Source organism: Macadamia integrifolia, chromosome 9, assembly GCF_013358625.1.
Source record: "Macadamia integrifolia cultivar HAES 741 chromosome 9, SCU_Mint_v3, whole genome shotgun sequence".
In the NCBI taxonomy this organism is placed as follows: Eukaryota; Viridiplantae; Streptophyta; class Magnoliopsida; order Proteales; family Proteaceae; genus Macadamia; species Macadamia integrifolia.
This window is the reverse complement of record NC_056565.1, coordinates 37,108,931-37,121,419: the sequence shown is the minus strand read 5'-3', so window position 1 is coordinate 37,121,419 and position 12,489 is coordinate 37,108,931. Positions and strand designations below refer to the sequence as shown.

At 36.7% G+C, this 12,489-nt stretch overlaps 2 protein-coding genes across 2 annotated transcripts; one reads left to right on the top strand and one right to left on the bottom strand.

Annotated features, from left to right (window-relative positions):
* Positions 1-3,886: 3,886 nt before the first annotated feature.
* Positions 3,887-7,240, bottom strand: LOC122087895 (annexin D4-like). Its single transcript, XM_042657019.1, has 6 exons — positions 7,134-7,240; positions 6,849-7,021; positions 5,529-5,747; positions 5,007-5,231; positions 4,375-4,446; positions 3,887-4,288 (listed from the first exon to the last, which is right to left on the bottom strand). Exons 1-6 carry the CDS (start codon positions 7,177-7,179, stop codon positions 4,073-4,075), a joined length of 951 nt encoding a protein of 316 aa, XP_042512953.1. The 5' UTR covers positions 7,180-7,240; the 3' UTR covers positions 3,887-4,072.
* A 4,271-nt stretch (positions 7,241-11,511) lies between these two features.
* LOC122089766 (transcription factor MYB15-like) lies at positions 11,512-12,297 on the top strand. The gene is made up of 2 exons (XM_042659456.1): positions 11,512-11,522; positions 11,841-12,297. Exons 1-2 carry the CDS (start codon positions 11,512-11,514, stop codon positions 12,295-12,297), a joined length of 468 nt encoding a protein of 155 aa, XP_042515390.1.
* Positions 12,298-12,489: the final 192 nt, after the last annotated feature.

Here is a 12,489-nt window from a genome sequence, read left to right as displayed (position 1 = left end):
GCTAGTCTGAGATCCAAGAATCATGACTTGTTTTTCAACTTTGATATTCCATAACCTAGGTTATGGCCTATGGGTATTAGAATTTAATGAAACTTGGAAAGAATTTTAAAAAGGGTGGTCAAATGTGTAGTTTATGGAAATTGGATATGTTTTGTGGTTTAAGGAGTGTAGTTAGGGTTATTTTTGGTAGCAAAGTTAGGACCATGCCCATATTTGTCATGCTGTTGTATTTCTTTCCCCAATGCTTTGTGACTTACCAAAGGGATTGCTTACATTGATCCTAGGGCCAGGAAATCCGTTAAAGTTATTAAAAAGTGAAATGAACTTAGATTATCTCATGTAATCAATAGAATTCAAGCCTAGGCTCTTCATGGAATCATGATAACAACTTGTCTCTTATGTGTTAAAATATAGTTATTTAGTAATAATATTTAAAGGTGTTTAAAAATATTTTACAAAACTGTCATCAAAATCAGAATTTTGTTTAATCATTGTCAATAAATTTTCCTAGTATATTCTCTTTAAGTGAGAAGTGGATTCTATGTTGAACATCTCCTCCACTCACATATACACATGTGAATTTGACCTACTAATACATATCCAATAGAGACATCCACCCATTGGCACACCAAGATACACAAAGTATACCTGTTATGATAGGGACCTTTTAAGTATGAGGATAAAAATAACCATCATAGAACCTTATTGCATAAACAACTAATTGTTGGTTTATAGTTGTCCTTGTTGGCAACCCAGCCATGTGGCGGTGATGACGTGGCCAATTTGGATGACATGGATGAAAATGATGACATGGTAGTGTCCAGTGTCATCGATGAGATAATAGAACTGCTTGGTATGCATGGAATGGTTTGATAAATCCTTAGTATGTGGTGCGGGTTTTTGGGTCAAAACTGGTAAAATTGGTCTATTTACACTCGGGGGTATTTTCGACAGTGAAAATGACATTTTTGGAAGATCATTTCTTTATGAAAAATATAGTGTAATTTATCTAGTCCAGTGCATCTGATTTTGTCGCATTCCGATACCGTATGAAGAAGTTACGACATTTGTGACAGTCGAGGGTAGTTTTGGCATTGAAGATGAATTTTTTAAAGGAAATGTTCTCTATGTAACAATACGAAAAAAATCCAATATTTTCAACGGTTCTGATTTCATCGGGTTCCGATTTCATATGAGAAAGATGAGTCATTAGAAAGGTCAAGGGGCATTTTGGTCTTTTTACATGACTGAGTCAGATGATTGAGTCTTCTGAAAAGTCGTAGAACGTCCATTTATGGTTCCAATACATTTCATTTCATCTCGATCGGATATCGTATGAAAAATTTATAAGTGTTTCCGTAAAGCCGATTCGAAAATCCAAACCGAAAATTCATCAGTATGCTCTCGGTGTTGGGTGGATTTTTCAGAATTTATTTTTGAAACTAGATGGGCTTTTATGTCATTTTTAGATTTTGAAGGTCTTAGTTGATAAGGGGAGTTTAGCACTGGAAATATGAAGGCAGAGGCTTATGTGTATATAAGAGAATCAAAGGGATCCTTAATACACATCTTTGATTGAGCCACGTCGGTTAGATTCGGATCTGATGGTTCGTGCAAGAGCTTGGGTTGAAGATGTTTATCCGAGGCTTCTCATTGGTGAAGTGTATTAGATATGATGGTGTGGCGCCTCACCATATTAAGTCTTGATTTTGTGTAGCGTATGTGCATAGAATTTATAAAGAGATTCTCAATATATTGATCTGACCCAATCATATCAGATCGGTTCCGATCTAATGGTCAAGATCGATGGAGCTTTATTAAAGTTAGCCAACATCGTACCGTGAAACTTGCTACACCGACCAATCGGTGATTGACAACGCATCTGACAATGTCAGCGTGTACATCATGATGACATCATCGAGATTCAAAATCTATGGTTTAGATCTATTGTCCGTTGGTTCAATCAGACGGCTCAGATTAAGAGATACCTTTTGATGAGATCTACGGCCAGATCTGCTCCTCTGTTGTGTGTGCTGCCGGTGTAGCCTACGCCACCCCTACGAAGATTCTATTTCAGGCTATCCCATTGCTTTAACTTCAAATGGTCATATCTCCCTCATTTTAACTCGGATTTGGGTGATTCACGTTGGAGATTCTTCATCTCTCCGAGCTCTACACACTAGAGAGAAGAAATAGGCAAAGAGATTGCTGAGATGATCAGAAAAATAAGTTGAACCTCGTGGAAGGCTAAGCGTTTGAATGAAAGACTTCCATCCTCTTGCACTTGACTCATAACACCCATTAGAGGCTTAGGAAGCTGCTGAAAACTAAGGCAACAAGCTCTATTGGTTGTTGCCAAGAGAAAGAAAAAGAAAATGAAAGAGAAGAGAAGAAGAGGGAAATAGAGAAGAAGTTTTTTCCTCTCTTTGTGTGTGTCTTGAATGCCTCTCAAGAAAGATTTTCTCAAATCCAATTATTAATGAAGTTTGATGGTTCTTGTTGAGAATACTATTTCCCCATTAAAGCTTTATTTACAAGGAAGACTATAAAAGGAGAAGTAGAGAGAGAGAGAGGAGTGTGTGTGTGAATGTGAATGCCATTGTTGCTCCATGAAAGTAAAGATAAGGAGAAAAGAAAGAAGAAGAAGAAGAACCTAGAATTTGGTTATTGTGAGTTGCTTCAAGAAACCCAAGTGCTAACCGGGATTAAAACATTGGTGACACCGAGACAACGTGGTTATGGTCCTCATCAAGTGGAGATCGACATTATTGCATCTTCGACGATTACTCCTTACCAAGGTAACCTCACTGTTGTCAAATTTCCATTATTATAAATCATTGTAGGTAAGATATTTGATAAAATGCCTAAGTGATAGTTGTTGTCTATTTGGGGGGAATTTGCATGTATGAGTGCTTCACTATAGGGCATTGTTATAAGCCTAACTTTATTTTTTTTGGTGTTCAATAGGTGCTGGACACAAGGATTATATGTTCCTTGGTAGTTACAACTACTTAAACCTATTTGTCGTGGGTGCGGTCTTTCAGATCATTATGAAAAAACTAAGGTGAAGACCTAGCCATAGTATGTTATTGGTGGAAAGTGAAAATGTGTTCCCTTGGTTGTGGGTGCAGTCATAATTAGTATTGAGTAAATGCTGAGTCCTACAGTAGGCATTACTCCGTCCATGTAGGCAATTGTCCGAAGCATGTATTTCTTGTGTTGTGGATGTGTATGCTCGTATTTATATTGTGGATTGGAGTGTTTGACTGCATAATGGGTGTGTACATCTAGTAGACCTGACCACTTGGTGGTACAGTGTGGGTGTGCATACGACTGTGTATGTATGTGACAGTGATTACCGTGTGAGGTTTATGAGACAGCTCTGGGTAGCAATACAGGTTATATGAGTAAGTTCTGTGCAACAGTAAGAATGATTGGTAGTATACATAGCAGGTCTAAGCAACATCAGTAGACTGTGCTATTGAAGTGCAAATAGTGATTGCCACATCAGGGGTACAATTGAAAAATGAAAAAATATTTGGCACACTGATTCACCCCCCTCTCAGTGTCAATCGGGACCCAACACTAATTGTTATCCCCACAAGGGTTACTAAGTTGATAAAGATTAACACCGAAGTGTTCATGAGTTCAAATCTTCTTGTGACTTTGATCCATATAAGTCTCACAATGATCATCTCCAACGCAAATATAATATGAATGGTTGCATTTATATCTTGGAGTTAGAATTCAAAATTATACAATGTGATAACTCTATGAATGGTATACCCAATACCATCCCTAGTTGTGAACATTTTAGATATAACCTTACGACATCACCTCACATATAAAATGATAATGCGAATTAATTTTATTTAACACGCTCAAATAAGGTTTGATGGATACACATTCCTAACAAATAGAAAGTCACCATTGGTTGGAATCCACCGATTACTTTTGCAAACATGATGTTTTTACGAACACAACATCCAAAGTGAAGATCATGGGAGAAGTACAAAAAATAGAAGAAAAAAAAGAAGATAAGAAAGATTGTAATTGTTGTTTGTTATTGTTTTTATTTTCTTTCTCCCCTTTCAATCAAGGAAAGCAAGAAATCCTTGTAATTCCCATGGATTGTCTCTTTGATTTTTTGGGAGAGGGAAACTCCATTTTGCGTCTGGTACTCCTCTTCGATCTCTTTAATATTATGATCAGCTCTGGTTACAACCACTCGAGTAAGTGCAACTTTTGTTTTCTCATCTGCACCATTCTTCATCGAAGCATTTAGTACCTGTTCCATAATGAGAAAAAGAATAAGTGAAAATCAATCTTAAAAACTTAGTATTTTTGTAATGTAGTAGATGAGTTCATCCTTACCTTGCTAAAATATGCTTGAGGAGAGCAAAGACACATAATTGCTTCTTTTAAGCTTGATCCATACTCCAAATCCTAACAAAAACATGAAATATAGTTTTATTGATCCATACTCCAAATCTTAACCAGTTTCATTCCATTACCCTAGAGGGGAAGAGATCTGTCGGAACGATTGGCTTATTGATAAATCGGGTGTGAATGCTCTGTTGTTGGACTAATTGTTTGTTAGGTTTTGGTTTTTGTTGCCTTCTAGACCTATTTTTTTGGGGTCTTGAGCTTTTTTGAGTGCTTTTCCTACGGTGTATTCCTTGTTTTTTGTTTTTTAAATTTGATTTACCAATAAAAAAATAGTTATATTGAGTTGTAAAGATAAAATGGGTCTACTTAATCCAATTCTTACCTCAACTAGAAAAAAGAGAAGAATGGGTTGGGGGAAATTCATGCTCTATATGTTAAGGGATATTAAGAAACTACTGCTTCTAATATATGGGTGTTTTAATATTTTTATATAAATTGATTTCAATTTCTTTGAAATTAATTACAAAAATAGTAGCAAAAAGCCTTCAAATTTGAAATAGCTCTCAGAAATTGAAATATAAATAGAAATCATATCGTAGAAAGCCCTAATAGTTTACCTCATCAAGAGTCTTGGAACAATTATCCTTGTAGTGTTTATAGATTGCTTTCAGATGGAGCTTGCTCCTGGTTGATACTATCCTAATTACCTCTTCATCCTCGATGGGGTTCTTCTTCTTGGCGTTCTTAACCGCGTTACAGAGAATCTTGGCTTCTGATTTTGCAACCTCATCATTCACCTTCGAACCCTCATATCGGTAGGCACTCACTAGGGCTACAAAGAGCTGTCCACCATGAGAACTCCATGTTATAGCATTAGCAGAAGCTAAAGTTTATGCATTCAAAGAGACATGTTTGAAGCTAAATGAGAGAGAGATGAAGTTTGTCTATACAAGCTTGGCTGTAAAATGGGCTTCTAAGGCCCAATGGATCTTAAGACAGTGACTGGGCTTAAGGCCCAATACACCCATGCACCAAATGGGTTGTGTAGGCCCATGAATACCATGTGAATCATGAGGTGGCCCACCAAAACTTCATCAATAGAATAATAGATCCAAGGGTCCACAATTCCAAATACTCACATTGCGGTTGGTGCCATGGATGTGGGAAGCGACATCTTCCTCAATGGAGTGATCAAAGAGGGAGTGGTAGGCTTTCCTTGCCCCCAAGAGCTCTTCAGATGATCTAGTGCAAGCGATCTCAATGAGAACATCATAAGACCGGTTCTCTTTAATCAAAGCTTCCTTTGCCAGCCGAGTATCTCTTTCCCAAGGGTGCATTGTCCACAGAACCACAGCATTCTATAATACATTGAGACAAGGAAAAGAAAAGAAGGAAAATCAAACCAATCATATATATTAGCTGACTGTAACAATTGTTGAAAGGGGCATGCTTGGTCCAATGGTAAAGATACGAATGTTGTGACTTGATGGTCAAGTGGTTGAAACAATCTTTTGACAATCTCGGGATAAGGCTACGTAGTTCTTGTTTTCCAATCTTGCATATGCGGGAACCTTGTTCACTGGATATGTTTTTTTTTTCATAATAATTATCTAGTGGGACCCACACATTGAATTAATCTAATGTATTAAATGTGGTATGGACATGGGAGAACAAGGAATGTTTCCTTGTTCTTACAGTCCAGGTTGGAAGTTATAGAGCTGTTTGGCAGGTGGGGAAAGTGTGTTGGAAGAATGGAGAGGGAAAGATTCATGTGTCGTTCAGTTAGGTGACAAGGATGGCGAGACGAAGAAAAGCAAACATTTTATCACTCTTGCTCATTTGACTGGGACTCAAATCTTCTGTCGCTGAGTGGCAGTGACGATCCGATAGCTTGTAAGGTATTGGTTCTTCCCAACTAAGTTACACCTCTTTGAGGTAGGGTTGGGTCTTTCATTTACCTCCACTACTCACTAGTGAGTCTGATCGTAGAAGCGATACTGTCTTGTAAGTTTCTTTTTTCTATTTTTGTATTATTTTACCTCGAAGATTTTGTATTACTGATCTGTATCAACATGGGCTACCAATTCCAAAATCCATGAGAGAGAGTTTTTTTTTTTTGGGGTAGTTAGCCCCAGGGAGAGTTGCATGTATGATTTCTTAGTTTTAAGGGGTTGATCTTTGCCAATTGAGCTACCCCTTGGGGTTAGAGAGAGAAAGATTCACAATTCCTGAAAATATATATAGGGAGAGGGATAGGTATGCCGACGATATCAAGTATGCTAGCGGATAGCTCCAGTAGGAACACATGATGGAGTATCATTCAGGAAGGATATGTGGATTATTTCAGAAAAAAGGGAAGAGAGAGATAGACACAATGGGTGTTAGTATACTTGATATCGATAACATACCCAACCTTTTCCTATATAAGAATATATATATATATATATATATATATATACCTTGAAACGAGAGAATTCACGTTTGAGGAGGGCAATATGGTCAGCATCCCATTTTTCAAAGAGACGTTCGTCTTCTCTGAAGAACGTGGTAGAGCACTTTCTGAAGGTTTTCCTATGCTCCGGCTGCCATTTCCCCAATATCGTTACTATTGACCTCTCATCAACTCCAAATCCTACACAAAATTAGATTCATATTTCAATAATAACAATATAGTATAAAGAATGAAAGATATATATATATATATATATATAGAGAGAGAGAGAGAGAGAGAGAGAGAGAGGAACCTGAGAAAGACTTTGAGAGTGTGTCCAACTCTTGTGGATGAGCCATTCTTTATGGTTTTCTTCCCTTTCAACAATTTAGAGGAGATAATCTGTAAGCAAAGGCTGCTACTATGAGGGTTGTTCCACTATCTAAGACTGTTTCTTATATGCAATCGTAAGGGCAATTTTCGTTATATAATAAATAAAAGGGGGTAATTGATGTTCTGGACCTTTTGGTCATTTTACGAATACTTTTCTTTCCAGCCTTTGATTTCGTAATGAATGCAATGAAGGTGAAAATGACATGTGGGTCCCGCTAAATTAATTCATGAATCACGAGGATGCATGTAGAGGCCCATTTCCATAAGTCACATTTCACACGACAAGTGGTTCTTTCTTAAGGGACCTACTACTAATTTTTAATGGGAAATTATAGTTAACTACATTGCAATTTAATTAGTATCACATTGAATATATATTTTTTTCTTCTAATTTTTTATATGACAAAAATAAATGGTGAGGGTTTTCTAAATGTTGCTGATGCCATTTAGTTGGGAAAATGCTTTTATTGTTATTATTGTTGTTGGTTTTCTGGAAGGTAGTGTGCTCCTTACACCAGTGCGGAGGCCAATGAAAGTGCATGTTGAAGCATCAATATAAATGAGATTTTCGTCTTTTATGAGTGGTGAGGTGGACATTTCGCTCTAAATGTGTATGAGTGTGTAGGGCCACATTGCATTTTAGGTTTCTTTTTCTAAAAAATAAATAGAAGGATTTACATTGACAAAAGACATCAAAGGTGAAACACCTAGATTACACCATAGAAGGATTTACAATAAAAGGGGATGGTTTTAGCCACCAAACACGTGATAGCCTAAGTCTGGAAGATCCAGCGACTAGGAAATCAGCAAGGACGTTATCTGTCTTCTGTGTAAACCTGAAAAAACAAGAAGAAAATGAAGTACAAATCAAAAGTTAGCACCTGATATATCTATCTCTCTCTTTCTTCTTCTGAAATGAGCTCCTACTCCCCTTATATGATGCCCCATTTCATCCGCTAGATTGCTGCACATAGGTGGTTTGCATATCTCTCTCCTTAATGATATATATAGTTGGTCAAATATCTTTTAAAGCTATGTTGATAATGGCAAGATTTGTTCACAACATTAATAAGTAATTAAGGATTCATTTCTATGACACTTGGGATGACACTTAAGCTTTCAATGCCATACAATAATTTGTTGAATCACTTCGAATCATAATTAATGGATAAAGTTTTATTTTCACCACTCGATGAAGTTCACCGCGTGGATTGAAGGGACACAAAACCTCCCTTCTCCCCCCGACCCATCGAGTGGCCCCAGTTGACCTTAAGGAAACTCTATCCTAACTAATTTGTCAGCTTACAAACAAAAAATAGTAAAAAATAAATCATAATTATTTTCGATTATACATTGCATTCTGCTAATTAATGACTTGAGATGATCCTCTTTCAATGAATATATTAAGCACTATGATCAATAGGAGAAAAAAAAAAAAAATGCCAAGTGGCAATCAAACTCAACACGTGAGATTTTAGTTAAATATGATCAGTGCAAATACAGAAGATCAAAAGCTGCTTTCCCTTTTCTTTATTTGAACGTTCTAAGGGCTCTGGAAGTGCCTTCAACAATCAAACATAAGGCTTTTTTAATATGGGTTTGTCTAGTTGTAACCTAGGTAGGTTGCAAAAGGCTTGTAACCCATTTTTACTTATCAAAAAGTTCTGTCATGTGAAAAAAATGATTGGTTCAAGGGGATTCAAAATGTAATTTCATGTGTTTATATTCCCAATAAAAACTTAAAAGTTACTATACAACTTTTTATGACAAAGTGTTTAAAAAAATGATAGAAATGGAATTTTATCCTTAAACAGACCCATCATTACGATTTGAAATCTAAATCTCAATTCCTCGTCTCTCTAAAGTCCAACATGGGATTGAAAAAAAAAAAAATTATACTAAACTTGGGTGATTGGGTCTATTGCTTTAAGTAAGGGCGTCCATTTTCAGTCTAAGCGGGTTGAACTAATCAAGAGAGACGTGAAACAAACCTTTATCGATTTGAGTTTTTATCAAATCGGTAAAAAATCAAATTGGACCAAATCAAGCAAATCGAAACCGTAAAAAACCTTATAACAACTTAAAAAAATTACTAAAAGAGAACATATTACCTACAAGAGGCTATTAAGTCAACTCAATAAAAATCGAAACGGTCTAAATTAAAATTGAACTTTGATTTCAGTTTGGTCTAATACTAGATAAAATCTAGATCAAGATGACCAAAATTGGAAATATCGAAATTGATTTATTCAACCAATGATTTTAAATTCAAAATTGAGTATCAAAACAATCCCTCTAGTGATTCCAATTCTAAATTGGCCATTCTAGAACTGCCGGAGTTAGATAGTTCAATTCTAATCCAAATCGGCTAATACTAGAATTTTAACTCAAAATCAAAGAGTAAATTGGTCCATAATGATTCCAGTCTAGATCAGATCCGAATCAGTCACAAAAATACTACAATTGACACTAAATTCTAAAAACCAACAACCCAATCCCAAAAATCCTAGATATGCCGTCATTATATAATAATCGGAATTGGGATTGATCCAAACTAGCCAAATCAACTAGGGATTTTAAACTTGGAATTGGAGATCGAACTGATCATGGTTTCAAGTATCGGTCTGGGATCGATCGTATCGACTGAGACCGATCCTTGATCCGGATCATTTCAGGGGTAAAATAGGTAAAAAGTAGTACCTTTTATAAAAATCAGGGGTAAAATAGGCCGATACCCACTGATCCCATCCGATCTGGATTGGTATCGAACCGGCATTGACAGAGACCGATACCGATACCATCCCCTACATCCTTGGAACTGATTCCTATAAATTTTGATCCAAATCGAATCAAAATCGGATCCAAAAAAACCCTAGAATCCCTCAAATCTTAAGACCCATGATCTAGTCCTATAAACCTTATAATCGATTTTAAACACGGAATCAGAGATCAAATCAATAGTTGCCAATATCAATCCAAATCCAAATCAAATTGGAATTGACCAGAATCAATCCCAAAACCCTTAGAATCAACCTATAAAATATATTATAATTACAAAATTTCACATGTCATCATTGTAGTAGTACCAAGCCTACGATATTGCTTTACCAAAAAAAAAAAAAAAACAATATTGCCATTTGTTATCTTCTTGAATTTTTCCTTTCTAGAAAACATTAGCATGTTTAATACAATTGATTTCTTTGAAAAGAGAGAGAGAGAGAGAGAGAGAGAGAGAGAGAGAGAGAGAGAGAGAGAGAGAGATGATTAGAACTATCTTACCGACCTCATCTCTAATGCATAACAATAGAAATTATTGCAATATAATTGATACATGAATTTCTAGAAATAGGTTTTATTTTCTAAACTTCAAAAAACAAAAATGAAGTCCACCAGAAGTTTTAAACCCTAAAACCCAGAAAAACATTGGACACGCCGAGGAGAAAGAGAGTCTTTACCTAATTCACTGGAGATGATCTCGCCAAACTTTATGCCATAAAAACCAGTCAAGGTAACAGAAAGACTCGTGAGGAGGAAGACGATCAGTTGGGGCGAGGGGTTGTTCGGGTTGTTTGGGAAGAGTGCATTCATTCTCAAAATTACCCCTCATTTTGCCGTTTAAATCAAAGTAACGATCCAAAAAGTTGAGGTTGAATTTACTTTTGTTAACCTTAAAAGCAATCACAAAATGACAAAATAATGAAAACATAGGGTTTTGTAACCGAGTGGGTTACATTTAGACATACCCCTTCATATAAGCCCAGGTGATGGAATTATGAATTTTTTCATCTGGGTTCTCTAATATTTAAATCCAAGTTTCTATATACTTTCTATGCTAATGAATAGATGAAGCTTCCTCAATCAAAATCCATGTTCACCAATTGTAACTTCTTAATTGGTTCTTCTCTTTGTAGGTCTATCAAGATGTGGAAAGAGTTGCAGACTCCAATGGATGAATTACCTGCGGCCAAATATCAAAATAGGGAACTTCAGCAGAGAAGAAGAGGAAATCATCATCAACATGCATCAAGCTCTAGGGAATAAGTATATGGATTGAAACATGATTAACCTATTTCCTTTCTTTTGATTTATTAAGAATATACTGGGACTCGGGTAGAACTCATCTTTGAGAGCTAACATTAAAAGAGAGGGTGTCTGTTACGATCCCATATCAGCTTATGGGGGCTGATCCCACATCGGTTTCTTATGGGAATTGATGTGGATTGATATGGTCTTGGGTCTTAAGGTCCCCTCATCTTGTAAGCCGGTTTATGGGGTTGAGTTCTTTTAGGACCGTAACAATGGTATCAAAGTAGTCGATCCTCGGCCCAACCTGAGTGCGGAAATGGGAACTTCGTGCCAGAGTCCTAGGAAAGGGCTACCTGCCATTAAGCAGAAACCCTGGAGCTGAGTGAGAACCGCCTAGGAAAAGGGCCTACCTAATCCGAAGTGGACCCACATCAGTTTCCTATGGGAATTGATGTGGATTGATATGATCTGAGTTCTTCCTAGACCGTAACAGCGCCCTAGTCCTTTTTCGTGGTTTATTCTTCTTCCCACTGAATACACAGTTCTCTTAAGCTGATACTAAAATTGAACTCTTAATTTTTTTTTCTTTTTTCCTTTGCAGATGGGCAGCAATAGCAGCAAAATTACCAGGTAGGACAGACAATGATATCAAGAATCACTGGCACACCAACCTCAGAAAACGCTTGAAACAAAAACTGATATCGTCAGAATCCAAACCAGACACCTCCGAAAGAGGTTCTGAATGCAAAGTTAACAGTAAACAAGAATTAGAGCTCCCCAGTGCTCTATCACTCCAAACTATGGAAAGCTCACCTTTGTCTCCAGTACCATCTTTGAGTGATTTCTCCTCCTCAAGCACTGATTCTATGTTTACAACTAGCATGAATGGGGATTTCTGGACAGAAACATATGTGGCATGGAATTCTTGTGTCCAAGACAATTCTCAGGAAACTTGGGCTGACCCAGGATCTCTGTTTCCTCTTTGTCCCTTGTTGCTTGAAGACTACTTCTGTAGGGATGGATCCTATGAAGACAATTACATCGAATGGTTCAACTAAAAGATATGGCATATCAGGAGCTTCAAGAAGTCAAATGCTACTTGATCAAGTACGGCTCTGTTAGTCTTTAAGTGATGCATCTTGGTCATGGATTGTCTAAAATTAAAGAAAATAGATAGAAATTTTGTGAACTACTCTTAATGCTTCAGAATTTAATCTAAACATTTTTACAAGCGTAATTTGAGTCTATCA